The sequence below is a fragment of the Natator depressus genome, chromosome 10 (genome assembly GCF_965152275.1).
Source record: "Natator depressus isolate rNatDep1 chromosome 10, rNatDep2.hap1, whole genome shotgun sequence".
Taxonomy (NCBI): domain Eukaryota; kingdom Metazoa; phylum Chordata; order Testudines; family Cheloniidae; genus Natator; species Natator depressus.
In genome coordinates, this window is record NC_134243.1 from 58,701,889 (window position 1) to 58,724,430 (window position 22,542).

Here is a 22,542-nt window from a genome sequence, read left to right on the forward strand (position 1 = left end):
ACGAAAGCTCATGCTCAAATAAATTTGTTAGTCTCTAAGGTGCCACAAGTACTCCTCTTCTTTTTGCAGAGATAAGACTAATCATTCGGAGCATCTGACTCATTCAAGAGGTCTTAGGCTCTCAACCATTATTATTATATGTTGCCAATTTGTTTTTTAATATCAATTGTTAATCATTAAATGAGTTTTTAAATTAGTGAGTTTCCAAATTAATTTTAAAGGCATAATAGGCCTACTGTAGTTATGAAAATTGTTTAAAATAAGCCAGCCTGTTCTTTTATTTGTACGTTTGTTTTTTAAAAGGTTGACAGGCTAAAGTTTCTTCACGCCCCCCTAGTTTGCGCACCACTGGCCGAGGACCCAGAATGGCACCTTCTTTCCCACAGCAACACTCTGCCCCACCTGTCTGCAGGAGGACCTGTGAGAGGGCCCCGCTCCTACGGCCGCCCTGGCGGGGCCAGCCCCCGTTTTCTGTTCGGTATTTGTAGTGCGGCCAGGGCTCAAGGCCTCATCAAGGCCCTACTCTGCTAGGCCCTGTGGTCAGCCCTTCCCGCATTTTCTATAGAGGCCTGTGCAGTGGGGATCGGGCTCCAGCCCGTTGCTGTAGAGATCTGTGGCGCTGCCCCTCGCTGCGAGCTCCCTCGCACTGGACGAGCCTATTGCCTGATTGCCAACGCCGGAAAGGGCGGTTGCTGAGCGACAGCGCATTCTGTCTCTAGAAGGCTGAGCGGCGTTGGGCCGCCCGCTTGTCCAATCGGAGCGCGGATTTCGAGCAGGTGGCGCCTGCGCCGGCCTAGAAGCTGGAGCCGCCGCTTGTTACCAGGGCAATGGTTTCGGTTCCCAAACGGCGCGCGGGCGCTACAGGTTTGGGGCCGGGGAGGGGAGAGGCCGACCGGGCTCCAGGCCGTAGGGCGCTAAAGTCCGTTAGCTGTTGCTCCTCGCCGGGCGGTCTCTTTGACTGTGAGAGGATGGTGAGTTAGCAGCGACCCGTGTGGAGGAGCGGCGAGGCTCTGGGCCGAGCGGGATGGGAGGGTAGGGGAGAGCGGCGAGGCCCTGGGCCGAGCGGGATGGGGCGGAAGGCTGCCGCTTCATACCTGCTGCATTGTGTGCATTGCCTGGTCCTACCTCATTCACTCCTGGCGATGGCATTTGAGGTAATTATGTGTCGTTATAAATATTGCGATAAATCGGAGTGTGCGGTAAGTGAAGGAGAATTTGAACCTAGATTATTCTGTCATGATTCTCCAGAGGGCGCCCTTGGCCCAATTCCTGTCACTTTGAGCATCCCTACAGCATTGTGTCTTTGCTCCGTTACAAAACTCTTCCTTTTTTCCCCACGCAGGAGTCGATGAGGCCTCCCCAGCTGAATCAGAAAAAGATGAGAGAGTTGTATCACAAAGATCTCCTCCAATTGGCACATGAAAAAAAGGTGGAGAGAATCAGGCAATTGGAGGTGATGTTGGAAGCTGAGGAACGGGTTGATCAGAAGCGACTCTCAAGATTGCTGAAAGATGAAGAGTATGAAAGGCAGATGGAGGAAGCTATTCAAAAAGTGAGTACTTATTTGTGTTCCGGTGATGTCTATCACATATGCTAGTTGCTGTTCACATATACACACATGAAGATACTGTTTTGGCTTGGGAAAATTCACAACCTAAGATGACATGCAACATATAAAGGGTTGGAGTGAAGGATAAAACATATGCGTAAAATAATCAATGTCTAAAAGTTCCCAAACCTACTATTATTTAGCTAATGTTACAGGCAACATAGCAGAGTGAGTAATTTGCAGGGCTTCTTATAGTTTTCATTGCGTTTATAAGTAAGAGTTTCAAAATGGTAACATGGACAGAATAACAGGCTATATGAATATCATAGTGTAATTTTGTTCATTGAAGACAAAAGATATATATGAACATAGCATTTAGTCTAGAGAAATGTATTCTTTAAAGCTGTACATTATAAATACATATTGTACACTAGAGCCATCCAAAGCATGTGTATGTATACATTTACAGTTGTACATTAACACAATATATCATGTTTAACTGTAATAGATGTGATCAGAAGCATTATTTAACCTGTTCCAGAGTAATTGCAGTGATTGATCCCCGAAGAAAGTAAACTATTCCATTTTCAAATGGTTCTTTCTTTTCCAAATGTCCAGATTAATTTGCTTTATTCCTTACCTGTCCCATATTTATAAGAAATTTCTATTATGTTTGCACTGTCCACCTTCAAAACAGTAATCTACTGAATGTTACTATAGGTTTTATGGCATGTCCCTCATCCTCAATATATATTAATGCACCCATGCCATGCTTTATAACATGCATTATATTTAAATTCGTATGGATCACATTCTAGCACAGTAACAGCACATAAGGAAAGAACATGGTTTGTTAATTGAAAAACAAGTACAGCTCGATGCAAATTGCTGTGGTGGATCAAACCATGATCCATCATCCTGTCCCAGACATTTTCCAGCCCTAATTATTTCAGAGGAAGAAACCCTGCAAGGAGGCAGTTACGGTATAACTTGTCCCAAGGGAAAGTTTTCTCCCAGCCTCAACACTTAGAAGTTGGTTTATGCTTCAAAGTGTGAGCATTTATGTCCTTTCCAAATCTTGTTTTTTAATTGACTTTTATAATTGAATATTCTTATTATCAATCTGTTTAAGAGAATGAGTGTATGAAATGTCTGCGGGGGAAACTGTTACAGAAATTATTTGCTCTGGTCAGGCAGAAGAAAACAAAAAACTGAAAGAGCTGCAGCTGGAGCAGGAAGAAAGACTGGCAACTGAGTTGGCAAGATTAAACTATGAAAAACTTAAAGATGAAAAAATGAGGCAGCAAATAAGAGAGAACAGGTATTTTTAAACATAGAATAAATACAGTAATCTCATTTTTAATTCATAAATAAAATTCCAGTACTGTAAAACTGATTCATGCTGAATTTTGAAAATTGTATTTCAAAACATATTTATTTATATTGAAGTAATGGAATAATTTCCATTTATTATTTTGTTTTGTTTTACAGCTGGGGTTGAGCCCTAATTCAGATGCCACAGGATAGGATGCAGTGAAAGGTGCCCTCAGGCAAGGGAGAGAAGTTTAAATAAACTAAGGGCTTGTCTACACTGGCACCTTACAATGCTGCAACTTTCTAACTTGGGTGTGAAAAAACACTCCCCCCCCCCCCCCCCCAACCCCCGAGTGCTGCAAGTTTCAGTGCTGTAATTTGCCAGTGTAAACAGTGCATCTTTGTGGAGGTGGGCTTTTTAGAGCGCTTGGGAGAGCTCTCTCCGAATGCTGTGCCATGACTACACAAGCCATGTTAAAGCACTGCCCCGGCAGCACTTTAACGTTGCCAGTGAAGACATGCCCTAAGATTATGAGCCTGTTAGTTTTTGAAAGGGATATCATGCCTGGTTTCTTTTTTTAAAGACTAATGTATGTATGTTAGATTGGTAAGGGAAGGTGGTTCATTTTTGGAGAAACTGTGGAAAGGAGGTGGGTTTTGAGGAGGGATTAAAAGAATAGGAAGATTGCAAAGCATACAAAATTGGGGAGGACATTTCAGACACAGGTGGAAGGGAGAGAAAACAATTGTGTGTGGGGAGGATACAAAGAGGACAAAGAAGGAAGCAGAATTAGAGAATCAGAGACCCCAAGCAACACAGTGGCAAGAGACGAGATGGAGGCAAGATAGAATTTGGTGGATTCTAGCAGGCAAGGAGTTTAAATCTAATCTGGAATGAGAAGTCAGTCAGGATAGCAGAGTGACAGACTTTCATTATTTACAATTCTGGTCAATTTCAATGAAGGTTCTATTTCTTTCCCTCTCACTCTCTCTTGTCTCTTTTTTTCTGACTCTTTCATGGCTGCTATTCTTTGGCCCATTTTAAAAATCTTTTTAAAGTTAATTTCTCCCCTGCTCAAAGAAAAAGAGGCAAGTGGAGTGCAGGAAGAGGAGTGCGGGAAGACGTTTGACAACTGACAGTTTTCATGATCAGTCCTGAAATCTGTGATGCTCTGGCACAGCTATGGAATCATGGAAAATTACAAGCCCTGACTGTAACATTAACTCCTTATTAACATACTATTGGTGTTAACAGACTAGACAAAATTCTGTGTGGTTTCAGCAGTGCCAATTTTTCATAAATTTAAAGCACAGATTTTAAGTCATTAACATCAATTTTTAAAAAGTTAGTAAGAAAGATATTTTTTAAATATTCTGATTTGTTAGAAACTGAAGATTTTTAGGGCCAAATTTTGCCTTCAAACATGAGTATACAAATAAGCATTGACATCAATAAGAGTTGCACTAGGGGAAGAATTTGTCCCTTAAAATTAGTTTAGTTTTTCTACTCCTTTAACAGAGGGATAAGTTTCCTTTTAAAATAGAATAGCCACATCAGTTTTAGAAACACAATATTTAAATGATTTTTTAATTACTCATGTGCTTAAGAATGTTAATATGGTTAAAATAAGAACCAGTTCAAACCTTACTGAACGAATACTTTCCCTCTCATTCAATGATACCTTTCACAAAACCTTGTCCAAGAAAAGTGGTTTTTCCTTTTTGGGGGGGTATGCTTGATAAAATTAAAGACAGAATGACATGGAATACCAGAGCTTGTTGGGTTTTTTTAAGCATTAGTACAGTTTCCCATATAACTTCAAAAGTGGCAGCTGGTCATGTAGTGCAATGCTTGAATTACATATCTCCAATAATAGTCCAAGCATGCACCATCTTCTGTGTTCACCAGCTCATTTCTAGCCTACATCAGAATTATGATGAGGAACAATGGCTAGCTATTTCAATGAGGAGGACAGAGCATTAATGATTTTTACAGCTGCTAGTTACAAAATACAATGTAGCAAGTGGATATCATGTCAGTAGATTATTAAATGACATTGACATTGAGGAGATTAGATAGAATTAAAAAGATACTACCAGTTTATGCAGCAATTTAAAGTCAAGATAAGTAGGAATCCTGGTTAATCCTTGAATACTGTATATTAGTTAGGGAAAGAAGCTTAGTGATTGTTCTGTCAGTGATCACTCTAGCTTCAAGTTGGCCTCTATGAAAAAGGTTTTAGAATAGCCTTTTATAACTTTGCGGTAAACAAAAGACCATTGATACCAGCTCCTTATTATGCTTTCCATTTGTCTTGTTTGACTGTGGTATCGCTTATCTCTATGGCTCTTCAAATCCTACCTCTCCAAACTCCAGTATGTACAAAAAATCATAACTCCATCCTCAAATAATTTGTCTTCATTTCAAGCTTCACTTTAAATTTGCATTCCATGAGTGAAATCCTGGTCCATCTGAAGTCAGTGGAAATTTTGCCATTGACTTAGATAGGGCCAGGATTTCCCCCATTTTTAAAAATCCTCCACACAGATCTTTTGTCTCTCTTCTTTCCTTTTCATTCCACCATCTAGCATAGGCTTCTTCCCTCTTTCCTGGAAAAGTCTTAAAGTATTTCTCATCAACTCTCCATCTTCTTTTCTATCTTGCCTATGTTTCTTAGACATTCTCTTTCTGTACTGTTCTTTTTACATGTGAAACATACCTATTTTAATTATTTTTTCTAATTTTAACTAAATATCTGTAAACTATCATGCACATCTAAACAGGTGCCCAACTGCATGATTTCTTTTTACATTTCTTAGTTGGTTCTTAATTAATGCTGATGTCCTTTAATACTTGACACTTAGTACAGTTAAATAATGTGGAAACAGCAATAATAAAGTGAAGCAGCAGTTGCTTTAGTAGCTCACCATCTGCAAACTGTTGTAGGTTGTCATAAATATTGAAAAAATGTACAGTTCTCAATATAGTTTTATTTCAAAACCATTCTATCCCCTTATTTCAGTTTTAATTTGAGTTCAGCTGCTGGTCCATTTCTGACTTCATGTCCAGTGCTATGTCATCTCAGCTCTCCAACACTGTTGATCTGGCCTCTGATTTACGTATTATATAACGGGCCGAATTTTTCGCACAGTTTACATTCCTGCAACTCAATTAACTTCAATTTTTTTCATTCTCATTGACAAAAAAAATTGTTTTTGCAGTCTTGAACTTCGAGAATTAGAGAAGAAACTGAAATCTGCTTATATGAATAAGGAAAGGGCTGCCCAGATTGCTGAAAAAGAAGCTATAAGATATGAGAAAATGGTAATTTGTTTTTCTGACTTTCACTAAACAAAGGTCCATTTATTGTGTTAAATAACCTCAGATCCTAGAAGAAAAATAGAATAGTATTAAAGACTTTTGGTCTATTATAATAAAAATGTGAAATGATTTCCTGAAGAAAACTAATTGAATTCCAGTAAAGAGGAATTGTATGTTCAAATGTCTTAGAAAACTCATAGGTCCCAATTCAGGAAAGGCACTTTTTAAAGCACGTGTGTAAGTTCCCCTAAAGTCAGTGGGACATAAGTATGTGTTTAAGTGCACTTGTGAATAGGGACACTTTCCTGAATTCAAGTCTTACAAAGCTTTTTTGCCTCTTTGCAGCCTGAGCAGTCTGCTGTTTGTTTGTGGATGTATTCAGGAGACACAGTGCTCTGCATCAGGACAACCTGCAAATTCTTATATTCTCCTGGGGGTTGTAGAGCAGCTCTGGGTTGGCAGTAGTGTATTGGGATTTAACTCAGTTCCACATTGCCTGCACACTCCTACTCCATGTCTTCAATCAAATTTTCTATTTCTTTCCACCCTGCTGGAGTTATTCCAGTCAGTAACTTAATTGGTAGCCTTGTTGGGTGAGGAGATATTGTGACATTGTGGGGAAGAGGAGGAATTACCTGCCAGGATTGAGCACTACCTCCCCCATCCTAGTGGCTAGAAATGAGGGGGGGGCACTTCTGCCATCTGTTACAGATAGCATTCTGACACAAATGCAGGAAATTCCCTCAGTCTGTCTTCTCCATTAAAATTAGCCTGGCTGATTCACCCACCCCATGCTAGAACATAAGGGAACACGCTTAGCTTGTTAAGTATATTTCCTTATGTTATTCCCAAGAGCCTGATTCCCATATGAAAGTATGTCTGTGTGAAGAAGAGCAGCCCGGATGTAATGCCAACTTTGACATTATGTGGCATTTTCTGATGGTTTGGTATGATGATTCTATGCCTTAAAAAGAGTACTGCTTCCATGAGTGTGCAGCCCAGAAGGCTTACAGAGACTCCCTGGGTCAGAAGCCATGATGTGAATTAGAGATGACTGGAAGAGAGCCCTTTGGTAGGAACTATGCTGTTGACTTTTGAAAGCGTAAACACCAATGACTAAAATATTTGTTTATTTTTACATAATGACAGGAATTATTTTGATTTCTAGATTAGGTACTGTAACAACTAGAATTTAAACCTTTTTGTATATGATAAAGTCTTCATTCCTATTTTTCATCGCTGCTAATTAGCCAGCAAGTCAAATATGCAGGCTTGTATTTACCACTGTGTACAAATTCAAAATTGAGTTAAGAGGCTGAATAATCATTGTGGTGCATGGAAAGTAAGAGACTGATCCAGCTGTCATTGAAATCAGCCTGTTTTGTCTTTCACTTAAGTTGGAGCAGGTTCATCCTCCTCATTCTCAGCAACAGCTGAAAATAAGCAACTATGCTGAAAGTGTCTCCCTCAAAGTTAGCCTAATTGTGAAGCTGATTTATCTCAAATGTCATTAGAGTTAAGGGTCTAATAATTTGTTGTAGATCTTATTTTGTTATGAAAGGCTAATTAGTTGATAGTATTTGACCATAGCAAAGAAGCTTAGTTTATAGCAACAATCAGAGCAATAGTTAATTAAATTGAATGGTGAAATATAATATCAAATTATTTTAAATGTTTAACGCAGTCTCTTCTTTTGCAATATGATCCCTTCCCAGAATTAAGCTATAGCAAACAGCAACAGTGCATTTTTACAGTGGGTGGTTAGTGTGGTGATTTTAGAAATACACTGGTGGAAATTTTATTGCTATTAAATGTATATTTAAAGAATTTCAGAAAACAATTGTGGATGCTGTTAATGTGTGTGATAATGCTGACAAACAGGCAGGTAACTTTGATTATGTCATCATTCTAAATTTGTACCTTTTTCTTTTGATGTATTTTGCTAGAAAGAAAACATTTTTATTAAAGATGGTCTGCAGAGCTAAGCCACCATATTCCAGTGACCTTTCAGAATTCATCAATAGCTATGCTGTGAGAGGCATTCTGCATAGTGTTATATACGTATCTTCTTTTAGGTGCTGGGGTAATATGTGCTCATACCTTACCTGTTAGTTCAACACACGTTGGTAATTATATTTTTAGGTCATCTTTCAGGATAAAAACATTCACTTCATTTTTGTGGTACAATAAGATGCTATAAGATTGCTTGTATATACTTTATAGTTTTTCATTCCAGATTATACTCGTAAGAGAGGAGGGAAAAATCTTACAATGTTTTTAACAACAGAAACGTGATGCTGAAATATCACAAAAGATGAAGGAAGAGCAGGAAAGGGTGATAATGGAAGAGAGTTCTGCAGAACTGAGGCGAAATAAGGAGAAAATACTTTATCAGCAAGAACTGGAGAAACAGCTTGAGGAACAAGAAAAAAAGAAGCAGGATGCTTATGAGGAGTTTCTAAAAGAAAAACTCATGATTGATGAAATCGTAAGGAAGATCTATGAGGAAGACCAAATGTTAGTTGTTCTTGGTTTTGTATTTTTTAGCAAAAAAGTTCATGTGATCACATATAAGATGAACCAATTTGTGTATGTTTATTTCACAAAATGTGGCCCCAATTCAGGAAAGCATCTCTATTCAGGAAAGGTGCTTAAGCACATGCTTTAAGTTAAGCACATCCTTAAGTATTTTCCTGAATAGGAATGGATTGAAGCATGTTTTTCCTGATTTGGGCATAAGTACTTTTGTCGTCCAGGTCAGGTTGTGCTGTTGCTGACCAGTTGTGAAGTCTGCAGCTTATTTCAAGGAGTACTTCCTTGATTTTCTTTACTCCAGAAATGGCTACATAACACAGATTTCAACCTTTCATGGTTGCACATGCCTACCTGACACAGACTCACCTATCCAGCCAGACTGTTGTATGTGGCAGCTTGGCTCTTGGGAATGGCTAGGGGAAGGAGGTTTTATTCTGGGTGGCTGATTTAAGTTAATCAGGAAGACAACTGAGTTTCTGCTTTCTGAAACATTTCTGCTCTTAAAGTATGTTTCTTGGCTCTTACAACTCCAAAATAGAGCTCAGCCAGTGATATTAAACTGTGCCACATGATCTGCTCTCTGTTGGCATATCCCTGGGCACAGTGCCAAGTTCTGTAGAGTAGCTATTGATAGCCTTAAACCACCCGAAGAAAGGTATTTATGGCATAGGAACTTCTTTTAGATGGAGTACAATAATAGGCAATTGGGAGGGTCTTTGGGACACTAGGCACCTATTTTTCTTTCCCTAAGGGGATATGTTATTTACAAGGAGTGAGAGTATATTAATAAAAATCAAGGTATAATTTTTAGAAGAATTATTTAGGTATTTACATTTTAGTACCTTCATATAGGGAAAGACAACTCAAGTTAGAGAAAATGAGAGCAACTCAGAAATACATAGAAGAATTTAAAAAAGAACAGGCTATTTGGAGGAGAAAGAAGCGTGAAGAAATGGAAGCAGAAAATAGGAAAATCATGGAGTTTGCCAACATGCAGCAGCAAAGAGAAGAAGATCGGATGGCTAAAGCTCAAGCGAGTGAGGAGAGAAAACAAAAGCTCCAGAACATGGTATTAGAATAGCTACTAAAAACTTTGAAATCTTATAAAATGTCTGATATGTCATTTAAAAACGTTTCTTACTCGTGTTTTAATAGATTGCGCAGAATCTGGAAAGAGAGCAACATGAGCGTGAAGATCTGGAACAAGTGCGACAAGAGCTATATCTTGAGGAACAAGCTGAGGCAGATAGAAGAAGGGAGATGGTAGGTGTTTGCAAGTGGTTAAAACAATAAGTATAAAGTATAATATTTTTCCCAGGACCAAATTTTCCTGTTAGATATGCACATGGGTCTTCCACTGAAGAGTTCCAGTGGGAGCTGGCACAAGAATCTAATGTGAGAATATGGCCCTTCATTCAGTGGGCTCCTTTAAGTGGTGTTTTGTGTTACCTTAATAGTTCAGGCACAGATAAACCTGTGTGGATAGGAGGCAAAAGATAATGATGTTGCCATACTTCTTGCAGAAGATTCAGAGACATAATGGGGCATAGTCCCAAAGAAGTACAGCAAAGAATATTTAGTAGTGTATATACAATAATGAAGTATCTTGCCAAGTATTTACAGCACTAGCTAAACTCAGTTAGCCAACTCTGTAATTTAGGTTGTTTTACTCCTTTTGATGACTGGTGCAGGACCAGCGCTTAGAAAAGTTTGATCCTGAAAGAATTTGAACAGCATCCATCAAAGTGGTAGCTCTAGTATTTGTAAAATATCAAACTATAAAATGATGTTATGATTACCATCTTGCATTTTTCTACACCATCAATTCTGACATGACTTTGGCAGCTGCTATCTCGCAAACAACAAGACTTATATATAGGTTTATGCCTATTGCATTTGAAAGTTGGGTTCCAAGTTTAAGATGGTAACAAGTACTTAAAGCAGTTTGGCTACTTTTAATATGAATTTCCATACTTTCAAGGGTTTTAAGATTCTTTTCTGTTTAATTATAATGTTGAATTTCATGACTTCTTAATGGTTTATTTGTTCAGTGTTCTTGTAAGGATTTTATCCTTAAACTATTGATACATACTCCCAGTCTTAACATCAACTTAAAAGTTATTTGTATGAACATGTATTAATATTTGATATAGTCCTAATGTGACACTGGGGAGAGCAGAAAGGTGACAGGCAAGCTGACTTTGAAGTCTGCAGAAATGGAGCCTCACTCTTGCTCCCCCTTGATATGCACAGGAAGAGAATTCCACTGCTGTGGAAATTGAGGTGTAGGGGATAATGTGGAGAGTAAGATGGGTATGGAAGGCAGTACATCTCGGGGCATTCCTTTTTTCCTTTCCTTCAATGCTTCTGCAGGATCACTGCTTGTAGACCTTGGGAAATGCCTGGAGTAATGCTCCATCTAGGTGATACCCCAAGAGCTCTCCAGAGGCATGGCTGCACTCAGCTGGGAGTGAGCCTCCCAGCCTGGGTAAAGAGACTCATGCTGGCTTGGGCTGGAAGGCTTGCTCCCAGCTACAGTGTAGACATATCCTAGGAAACTTGTGAGCAGGTCTGTTTACCTCTCCCTGAGAGTCTTAGAATGCTCTTCTGGGGCTAAGTACCACCCTCCCACCATCCACCTAGTATAATTCTCCCTCAACAATCCCCCTTTAGAATTGTTCATGGGTTGACATCCCTATTTAAGCTTCAGAGTGGTAGCCGTGTTAGTCTGTATCAGCAAAAAGCAAGTACTCCTCTTTCTATTTAAGCTTGTTTGGATCTGCTAACTCTAATGAGGCTGTTGGTAGTTTGGGGGTGGTTGTGAGGGAATTCAGTGAGTCCGTTGTGATTTCTGAGGTGCCCCAACAAGCATCCTGTATCTTGAAGAATTGGGGAATTAGGGTGAGATGCATTGGATAAACTTAATTTAAATTGTATCCCCTTCCATTATCAAACTAGGATCTGGCAAAAAAAAAAAAAAGTTTAGTTTCTAACTGTGATGGCCATTGCCTTTTTTAAAAATGTGTTCTTAACTTACAAACAGCTTGTCCAACTGACTTCAGTTCGGGGGGCGGGAGAGAGAGAATCTTTTTGCCATTGACAAGCCTCTTTGGCAATTGGTTTACATTTTGAGGTTTACTTTTGCATGGAAGAGAGCTGGAGACTATTTTTTAAAAGTTTAGGTCTCAGATATTCTTATGACAGTTTGTTGGAGCTAATGATCCATTCTCTTTGAAAATGTCAATAACTTGAAAATTCAGGTTTAATCAACTAGACTTCGCACTTGTGCCCTAGATCACAAATAGATGAGTCTGGTGCATGCTATTAGCTTGGTTTTTTTTCGCTACATGGTGGTGCCAAAAAAAAAAAAATCAGACTGAGTTCTTAACATAAATTTTTTTAGGATGCCATTCAGGAGTAGCTTGTTCAATTCACTTTGTAGAAAAATTTTACATTTGCCCCAGACCTAACCTACCAGTTTTAGATTCTTTTGTGGATTTAGAGAGGGCATATGACAATACTGGAATTATAATAGAAATACCATTGCAGTCTTGACTATGGAATGTCTACCACTTCTACATAATTCTGAAGTGCACTTATTTATTCTGGAAGACCACAGTTACAATAAATAATCCAAAAGATTGTTCCAGAGAAGATTATCCCAGATGTTGTTTTTAAAATGTCACATGACAAAATAGCAAAATATATCAACTTCTTTGCTTGATCCTCCATTAAGTCATGTTTACTGTGGCTAAATGAGAAGGCATTAGAAGGGTCAGCATTTTATGGCACTTATCCTGCACTGTATAGTTACGGTATACACTTTTTCCCTAATACCATCCTTGCTGGTTTTAGGAATGACAGCCCCAATAAACAAATGCAAATCCTAATGTAAAAATCTTTTTGAAGAATGGGAGAATCTTGTAGGTCCCCAGGAATATACTATTTATTTCAATTCAGATACTTACCTGAGCCCCTCCTTATGGGTTTAAACGTAGACTGGTTGACAGTATTTAACTGGATGCAAGGATACAAGGATGTAAGTATGGGTAGATATGGTGCACAGTGTTTGCAGTGTATTAGCATTTTGTTGGCTTTTCTCCATAGGCAGAAATGGAGAAGAGAATTAGGCAACGTCTAGAGTTAAGGCAAACATATGAAGCACAATTAGCCTTCAAGAAGATAGTACTACAAGCTTTGCAAGAAGAAGAAGAGACCTTCAGACAGAAGATGTTAGCGAAGTTTGCAGAGGATGATCGCATTGAACAGATGAATGCTCAGAAACGAAGAATGAAACAGCTTGAGCACAGAAAGGCAGTGGAAAAACTTATTGAAGAGCGTCACAAACAGTTCCTTGCAGACAAAGTAAGGGGATTCTCTTTTTTTTTTTCTCCTCTAGATTTCGATATGAGCTAAAGCTTACTAAAATTATGAGACAATATTTGCAGCAGTTTGTTAGGATTGCTGCTTTCCTTTCCATATCCTTTTCCATATCCTTAATTCCTTAATGGGGAATTCTTTTTGCTTTTTATTTTGCAGGGAGAAAAGTCACCTAATTTTGGCTAAACTGTCAATGAATGTATTAATTTAGGCCCTGATCCAGCAAGTAGATCCACTATCCTGGATCTCTATGTACACAGGGAACTCTGTTGAAGTCAACAGACTCTGCAGGGGTCAATGCTAGCATACATACTTGCCACAACGGGGGTTTAGTGTGATGTTTTAGGTTACTTATTCAGCATCACTGTAGAAAATATTAATTTAAAAATCGAACATGCTGTTGTCTTAAAATGATGGTTTAGTCCAAAGAATTTATTTTAAAAATTTAAATTACAAAATTCCCTTTTGAGATTTAAGCATCTCTTTCCAAAGGAATCATAGCACAGGAAAGGAAGCAGATTCATGTTAATGTTCACTTACTTGGCTCACACTCAAAGAAGGGGAATGTAATCAGTCTAGATGTTTTACATACAAAATTAGGAATAAAAGTATGTGAACTGATTCACTGAATCTTATTTCTATAGTAGAGTAAAATATAAGGGGGAAAGTTATTACTCTAATTTATACTCACATACAGAGTATGAAAATTTTCCATATCTGTTTAAAGTAGATGACACATCACATGTTAATCCAACTAAATAGCAGTATATTAGCTTTGGAGTCAAAAAGCACCTTTCTTATCTTGGATATTTTAACATTCTCCTTCGACTTAAAACACATATTCAAATACTTTTAGGTAAGTAGGTAGAGATACAAAATCATTACTAAATGTAAAACATTTGTTTCATATTTAAACTCTCATTACTACAGGAATTAAAACACTCAGTACCAGATTTAATGGCTCTTATCGCAAAAAGTGACAAACACAAAATCAGTCTATTGAAAATGACATTTAAATATGTTCGCTCCAGAATCTTAGCACTTCATCATAGTTTTGATTTATCAAAGGCCATTACACTATTTTAAATACTGAAGGGTACATGGCTGTGTAGCATACTACAATTTAGACTTTAAACCAATACTGAATGTACATTTCCTTAAAGGAAATTATTAGGAATTAAAGGATTTAATTGACAGATAAATTGCTCACACATTGTATATATGGAACAAATCCAATTACATATCACCTGCAGTAGCTATCTGAGATTCCCTCATCTGAATTTTTTTTAAAATGATACAGTCAAAGGTGCTAAGCAATGTCTAACAAGTTCAATTTTACTTTGAAAGTGATTATGTATAAATGACTTTCTTATTCAGTGGATCTGCTTCTTGTGTGTATTCAGTATCATTTGCTCACTGTATTAACAAAGATGAGTTTCTTGCTTTTTGCACATTAGTACTGTTCTGTTCCTTTTTATACATCAGTAGAATTGTTTACTAAATTTCAAATCAGCTACACCTGTGCAAGCCTGTTAAAGATAATCAGGGTTGTATGGATGTTACGAGGATTCAGTTTGGCCTGTAGAACCTTTATTACTGATATACTGGAAGGAAAGAACCCTGCCTGACTGCTAGGTTTCAGGTTGAGTCCAGGGTTGGCATTTGGGGAGGAAAAAGCTTACCTGTAAACTAAGAAGAATTGACCTTGAAATCATTGAGAATTATGAGCGTTGGTTTCAAAGTATAAACTGTACTTTGTGGTAGATTAATGTGTGTAATTTCCTGTCCATCAGTGTGAGAACATGTCTATTTTTTTTTCCGGTTTCTTTTGCTGGACACACTTTATCTTGTTTGAAAACACTTTTAGATCACAGGGAATTGTATCTTCATGTATTAGTCTTTAAAGAGGGACTTTTGTAAACATGTAAGCAGCAAAGTAACTTAAACTCTTATCTTTCAGAGGCTTATAATTTCTCATCTCAGGTTTTCTAATGATTAAAATTATGTATTTAAACAATAATTTGCTCCTTCACAGCCTTCTTCTCCTCCTGTTTAAATGTTGAATTTGTGTTGTTTCAGCAACAATCATAACAAAAAACTTGTTACTTTCTTGCAAGATGATGCAAAAGCTGAACAATTAAAATGGAAGCCCTTGGTTTGCTCTATTGACAAAGACTTTCTTTACTAGTTTATGTATGTGGTTGAAATTAATTTTCATAAAACAGAAATAGAAGGGTAATGAAGACATGATGTTTTCTGTAGGAGCGTGAACTTGAAGAAAGGCAATTGGAAGAGAGAAGACAAGGAAATATTCATGCAATTGTTGAAGAAGAGAGACAGAAACTTCTTAAAGAACATGCAACTAAATTATTGGGGTATCTTCCTAGAGTAAGTGAATTATATTTTCTCCTAATACTTGAAATGTTCATCCCATAAATCTGTTTTCTCTTAACTATTTTATTTCAAGGATAATTTCTGTAACTAATGTAATTTTTAAAAAATATATTGTGGCTACATTCCTGCACTCAGTGCAGGCCTGTGTGAGGGGTACACAGAGCAAAAACTCATTTTGGCTTTCTGTAGTTGGGTGGAGGTTGGAGGGGCTGCCCAGCTCTTAGCATAAGCAAAGGCAGCCTGCAGGCTGTGCTGAGTCTGCTTCTCATGATCTCGCTGAGTCCTGGGAAGCAGAGAATTGCTGAAGTGCAGAACATTCAGCCATGTTTCTCCCTCCTCCAACATATCCCCTATGGCAGGAGAAGCAGGGCTGGAGTTGGAGGCTTATACATCAGCTCTATATCAGCCAGAAAGTCCCCCTTAACTGAAGGTATTTCCCAGTCACAATTTCCAATAGCTTTCTGCTGCTGGAAGATATACAGGGAATGGATCCTAACAGTGAATCTGGCCCTGTCTCCGTGATAACTAGCCCTTTATCTGTGGCAGTGAAATAAATTACTCGGGTATTTAGAGGAAACTCAAACCTCATTCTAGCAGTTTGAAAGTTCAAAAGGTAAGGAGGGACTGCTTCACATTAATGAACTGTGAAATGTAGTTGAATATTAGTATAATTATAATGAGTGTCTTAGACTACACAGGTTTCAGAGTAGCAGCCGTGTTAGTCTGTATCCGCAAAAAGAACAGGAGTACGCCTGTTCTTTTAGACTACACAGATGATCAGAGAGCTTGCATTCAGAATGAACACAAGACATTTGTAACTACAACAGTGAAGGGGTTAATCAGATACTTGAAGAAATAGGATTTACAGTAATATTTCTAAATATGCAGATACCCTGTTAAATGTGACGCCTAACATTTATTCATTAATTGTATTCTAATTCAGAGCACCCAGGTGTGAATTTGTAAATCTTAGAAGGTTGAATTTCCGAATTCTACCTAACCCTTTGCTAATGTGGTGGTTCTTACAGAGAGGGAATAATTACATCAAGATATGCCAGATGGGCCTTTTTTTTCATTTGGTTTTTTAATTAACTGACAGGAATTTGTGTGTTTCTCATGGTGTTGAAGGCACATCTCCTGTGCGCATTCATTCCTTTCCTTCATTCTTTGGGTTTGTTGGTTTAGCTTTACCTATTGTATTGTTTACACATGCTGTATACTCCTGAAGTGACAGGTTTCAGAGTAGCAGCCATGTTAGTCTGTATCCGCAAAAAGAAAAAGAGTACTTGTGGCACCTTAGAGACTAACCAGTTTATTAGAGCATAAGCTTTCGTGGGCTACAGCATCCAAAGAAATGGGCTGTAGCCCACAGAAGCTTATGCTCTAAATTTGTTAATCTCTAAGGTGCCACAAGTACTCCTGTTCTTTTTACTCCTGAAGTGAGTTGTTATGAAAGGAAGATGTCTTAAAGTTTAACTTTAAGACATTAAGATAAGTGGAATGTTTCCCCCCCCCGCCCAAATTCCAGAAATAATTGCAGCAGGGATTGAGTTTAACTTGCCAGTTGTGCACCTTAGGAGAACACACAAGGAAATAAAAAAAAAATTTGAACTGCATTAAACTGATAAAATGCAGGTGTAGGTTATAAGTACTAGAATATAACACATAATTCTTTCAGCATGGGCACGGGACATTAAAAGTTGTTTGTTTGTTTGTTTTATTTTCAGATCATCTTGCACTAGCATAATGGTTCGCCATTTGGGATTGCAAATCGTTAAAGTGAATTTTTTTTTCAAATTCTAATTATGGCTTTTATTTTGTGTAATAACTGACTTTAACTGAACGTAAGTTTGTGGTCAGATGTGACCTGACCAATGTCTCTTTAATGCAGTTCCTGGATTTTTATAAATCCAGCAGGCTGGTTCTGTGCTGTGGCCCTTACAAGAGATACCCAGTATGTTTACACAGGAAAAGCTGTGTATAGGCTAGCCTAAAGCTAAATTGAATCCAGCGCTAGCACAGGTAATCATAATAAAGACAGCACAGTGTGGCCTTCAGTTCTGATAGTACAAGCCTTGCATGGACCCTGGACATCTCGTTTCACTAGCCCATGCTGTGATGTCTTCACGGCTGCTATTACCTCTGTTAGCTGGATTCAAAGTAGGCTAGTGCATGCATAACTTTTGCTATGTACATATCCTCACTTGCATTGGTAATGAGCTCTATCACAAACAAATAATACTTGTCCTATTATGTGATGGCAGAAGCCATTATCCTTACTGACTTCACATCCCCACTGAGAACTAAAACGATCAGGCAAGATTTTTGTAACTTTTAGCCTCCTTATTAAAGACTCATCTTAACAGCAGTTTAAAATAAAATTCAACCTCCAAATTGTGCTTCTTTACAAAAGGAACAGCCTACTCACTCATTTTTTTATTTTCAAATTTCATAATAGTACCACAGGCATTCTACTACAGTGCCTTGCATATACATTCCTAAGATACAGTCAAGAATAATTTATGTATTCTTGGGCCAAATATACAGGAGCTAAATAACATGCACAATGGTTAATCCCCTTTCTCTTTAATTGCAGGGAATACTCAAAGATGAAGAGGATGTTAATATGCTTGGTGAAGAGTTTAGGAAGGCTTATCAGAAGAGAAAAGAGGATGTGTATTCAGAAGATAACTGAAATTCCCCATAATTTGTTTTGTTGCATACCACTAGATGTCATCTTATTTCTACATGCTGTTAATAGTGAGAAATTCCTGTTTAACGTTATGAGAAAGGGTCTCACTTTAGTACTAAGCTTTTTCTAAATAGTTACAAGATCTACAGTTTTTAAGTCAATGTTGTAGTCAGTTTGGATCAATAAATTTTGCTATTACAATATTTCTCAAACAATGCATGCATAATAAAATGGACTTGCTAAGGGAATTCACTTTAGAACTGATTATGGACAGATTATAGGAATTCAGTTACATTAGGAAATGTCTTAGCATATGAAGGAGTATTGTCACAACCACAGGACAAGGACAACTTTTATTTCCTCGAGTGCACCTGGGGACAGGTTCACTACTTTCACTCCTCTCTGCGTGGTACTATGCAGTCTTATCCGCAGTTGGGCTTTGTCCATACAGGGACACTCGGGAAAAATAATCTGAATTAACTAAAGGTGTGAATTTGAAGTGATTAGTTAAACTACACTAAATCCCTTTGTCGACACTCATTCAGAATAAAAATGGCCTTAATTTGATTTAGCTTAATTCACTTTGGAACCTGTAAAACCCTTCTCTTACAGCAGCTGATTAAAGTGAATCAAAAACAGCTTTTTCAAAACAAAGCATTGTTTAGACACCCAAAGGTAAACAACACACAGAACAAAGGGTTAAAATAAAAGCATATATGGATGCATCTTAACTATACCATATCTTTCCTTAGAAACTTCAGAAAAGTTCTCTCTATTGCTGGGTTGGGAGAGACAGGCTGCTTGCTCCAGTCTGTCTTCTCAGGGAGTCCCCATAGGCAGCTGCTGACTACCCCCACCCCCTTCTTCCTTAGGCCAGCATTTTAGGTTTTAATATCCTCTTCGATATCTTAGGTGTTGGTTTGGGAAGAGTAAACCATGGCAGCCTTGCTGGAGTCAGGTAGGGGTATTCCCCAATTAATACTTCCCCATTGTTTCCTCAAGAACATGTAGTCTCTCAGACAGTAACTGATCTTTGCCATTGTTTCAGTTCCTGTTTTCACCTGACAGCTTCCTCTGATTTAACTCCTTATGGTCAGGCAGGTTATTATTAACCAGGCTACTGAATACACATATTTATTTTTTTTAAAAACCACACAGTTCCCTTATTCTGCACAAGCATACTTCTGGCATAACACTAATTGGTAAAAATTTACTTTCATGTTTTTTGTTCATGAGATTGAGGCTTATTACTAGATTTAAAGATAGATAGTCCCTTGACAGGACACTGTGGCAGATGTATGTTAATGTAAAGTTATATTAAGCAAATGTTTAAAAGTTGTTAAACAAAAATGTCACATTACTGACTTTGCTGATCTATGGAAATTTACAGATATCAGTGTAGACATAGAGCCATACTTCAGCATGGATTGTATGATTATCTTAAAAATGACACACAAGCCATTTAAAGATGACTGTCCTGCATTTACATTAGATTAAAAAATGCCAGTCTAAATTTTGATTTTGCTGTTTCTCTTCTATATAGTTTGACTCACTTGGAATAAGAAAACAGTACCGTTTAGTTTCACTTTCTAGTTCATATTACCAGAAAATGTTTAAAATGAAAAGCAGTCTACATTTTGGGTCACAGAAGTTTGAGGCTCTGCAAAATCTCTTCTAGGCATTTTTTTAAATTGGAAAAATTAAATGCATGAAAACTTATGTACATTTGAAAATGTTCTTCTACAGAACAATTAGATGAAATCTATATCCTCACTTCCATGTCCTAAGTAATAAAGTTCTTTGTGTTTTTCAAGTTTATTGCTACATTTTCAGAAGGAGAAACCACTTAGATTTAATAATGGTTGATGGAAACAGCACAAACTTACTGCGTACCTGTCATTACTCTGAACATACATAGAACAGCTGATTCACCTATAGTCAGTCCAGTCCATTTATTCTTGATTATTGTAATAGGATTATAAAATCATCATGTAGTATCTGTACACCACCTAGCACTATGGGGCCTGCATTCCTGATTGTGCCCTTTAGGTTTGACTGTAATATATACAACACTAAATGAATGATGCTAAGAATGATCATTATTTTCATCCAACATATTCAACTTCAAATATTTCAGTACACACATTTGAACTTATTAAATATTGCTGAAAATTGAGAAATTTTCATTTTACATTGACACTTTATGCCAATATTTATCCCTTTGAAAAATAAAGCTATGGCATCAGATCTCTTGCCTCTAGTCATCAGAGGCAATTTTAAACAATATTTCCATGTTAGTGAACTAATTTTTGTATGCTTTATCAGACATCAAGATTTAATTGCTAAGGCAAGTTATCAACTCTTCTGTAAATCAAGACAACCACCATCCACTAACATATTTAATGTTCCAACCCAGCTAAGATTGTGAAGATCTACTAAGGAGGGATGGACAACAAACATTGTCCCTACATAGTTCCCAAACTTTTATTTTTACAATAAAATTTATGTTTTTATGTCCAAGTTGTAAAATGAACCAGAAGCATTTTCCTCCCCATTAATGAGGTTTTTGAACTATCACTTTAGTTTTCTGAGATATATAAAGATTACCTTTTATTTGGACAGCAGTATTTTTCACCTTATCTCAACTACAGTTTCAAACAATCAGTATGAAAACAGAAAATTGATAACCAAAACAGATGTGTATACAATGTGTTCTTCTCTCCCTATTGCTTGTCTACCCCATTACAGTCAGTGAGAATATAGAGCATTTAGTCACTTAGCTACATTGTTCGGTGAATAACATTTCAAAGTATATTGCAACACAAAACTATTTACAATCAAACATTAAAATGTTTATCCTATTATAACTTTTAAACTAAAATTAATCCTGGTAAAATTGATTAAAATTATCTATTTGGACATATGTGGTAAGTATTAATACTTTTAAAACAGCATACAATCAGAACTGATTTTCAAACAGAGGCATTGAACACTGCATCAGGAATTTCCCCACTCAAGAGCTTTCATAAACTCTTCTTCGGTGAAAGAGAGCATTTTAGCAGCTTCAATATGCATCTATAAAAGATTAACCGTAATTTAGTTAACCAATTAGGGGTATAAGAGAAGATGATTTCACATTTGCTATATCATGTTACTTGTAGCCTAGATAGTTTAATGCAAATAGAAGTGGAATATGAAATAGGTTTTGTTTTATTTTAAGAAAAATTGTGATTTCTCTTTTTGTGTGTGTTGCACTATTGAAGGAAACTTTGGCTTTTTCTGTCTTTCATTACAAATTAAGCACTGGTCCTTTCCTTATATGTACTTCTCTACACCTGACATGCTTTTACAAGAGAATCATTGTTTTTCCAAAAACATAACATTCAACTCTGCTCTATACTTCTAGGAACCTTTTAAATTCATGGTTAAGATGACAATGTTTCTTCTGAGCAGTCTAAAAATACTCATCAGTTAAGATTGCTACAGGAACTATTCAGAACAGAATAATCTGCTGCTATTCTATCTGCATATCAGTTTTCTTTTTAAAAAAAGCAAGTTACTAAAGCAGACTGCCTTAGAGACAGTTGGAGCCCAATACAGGTTACTAAACAAGATTTAGTGCCGCCTTCATGACTTTTCAAGCTATTGAAGTGGTTCTGTCTGTCTCTGCAGTTTCAGTACTACAATTAACTTAAGATACTGTACTAGACCCTAAGTATGGTATAATAAAGTACATTACATAAACTACCAAAATCTCAATAGTTTACAGAAATGCTGTCTTCTCATGACCAATAAGTATAGTGACTTAAACTCCTAGCAGTATGGTTGAAAGGGGAAAATGGTGGTAAAAACATAAAAATAAGGACCTTGCTTTTTCACACTCCATATTAACACAACCTACCACTCAAAAGGGCAGCAGATTTTAAAACCTGTAAAAGCCCCTTAAATGCGTATGATGAGAGCAAGTTTTAGATCATATTATAGAGGTTAATATTTTTATCATCCCCACACTTTAGACTGTTTTTTTTTAAAAAAGGAGAAAATTACAATCTTAGAAAAAAAAAATCTTTAATTTTTTAAGGTTGCAAAATCAATGTCCCATTGAAATTTTTTTTTCCTGCTGGCAGAAAAGTTTTCTTCAGTATAACTATGTTCTTAGGGAACTAGTCTGATGTGGTAAACATTAAGCACAAGAAGCAGCTGATGTCCAAAAGGGATCTGAATTTTTCATATATAAACATATCAATTCAAAACAAAAAAAACAGCTATAACTCCTGTAATACACCAGACTCCAGCTCTGGAAAGCTGAAGAGATCTTCCACCCGTATCCCTTTTTATAAATAAGGCCTTTTCCAA

General features: G+C 37.1%; 2 protein-coding genes across 6 annotated transcripts in view; one reads left to right on the forward strand and one right to left on the reverse strand.

Annotated features, from left to right (window-relative positions):
- Positions 1-766: 766 nt before the first annotated feature.
- MNS1 (meiosis specific nuclear structural 1) lies at positions 767-19,751 on the forward strand. Its single transcript, XM_074966292.1, has 10 exons — positions 767-971; positions 1,343-1,552; positions 2,743-2,870; positions 6,086-6,188; positions 8,473-8,702; positions 9,573-9,789; positions 9,876-9,983; positions 12,828-13,085; positions 15,363-15,488; positions 18,091-19,751. The coding sequence occupies exons 1-10, from the start codon at positions 828-830 to the stop codon at positions 18,187-18,189; spliced, it is 1,623 nt and encodes a 540-aa protein (XP_074822393.1). The 5' UTR covers positions 767-827; the 3' UTR covers positions 18,190-19,751.
- TEX9 (testis expressed 9) overlaps positions 17,462-22,542 on the reverse strand; it is a 44,641-nt gene continuing 39,560 nt past the window's right edge. For 2 of the 5 annotated variants that reach the window (XM_074966298.1, XM_074966293.1), the window contains exon 12: positions 17,462-21,261. In XM_074966298.1, the coding sequence (XP_074822399.1) occupies positions 21,184-21,261 (78 nt within the window). In that variant the 3' untranslated portion in view covers positions 17,462-21,183. The remainder of the gene's footprint in view (positions 21,262-22,542) is intronic. The other 3 variants (XM_074966297.1, XM_074966296.1, XM_074966294.1) reach the window with 2 other exon arrangements.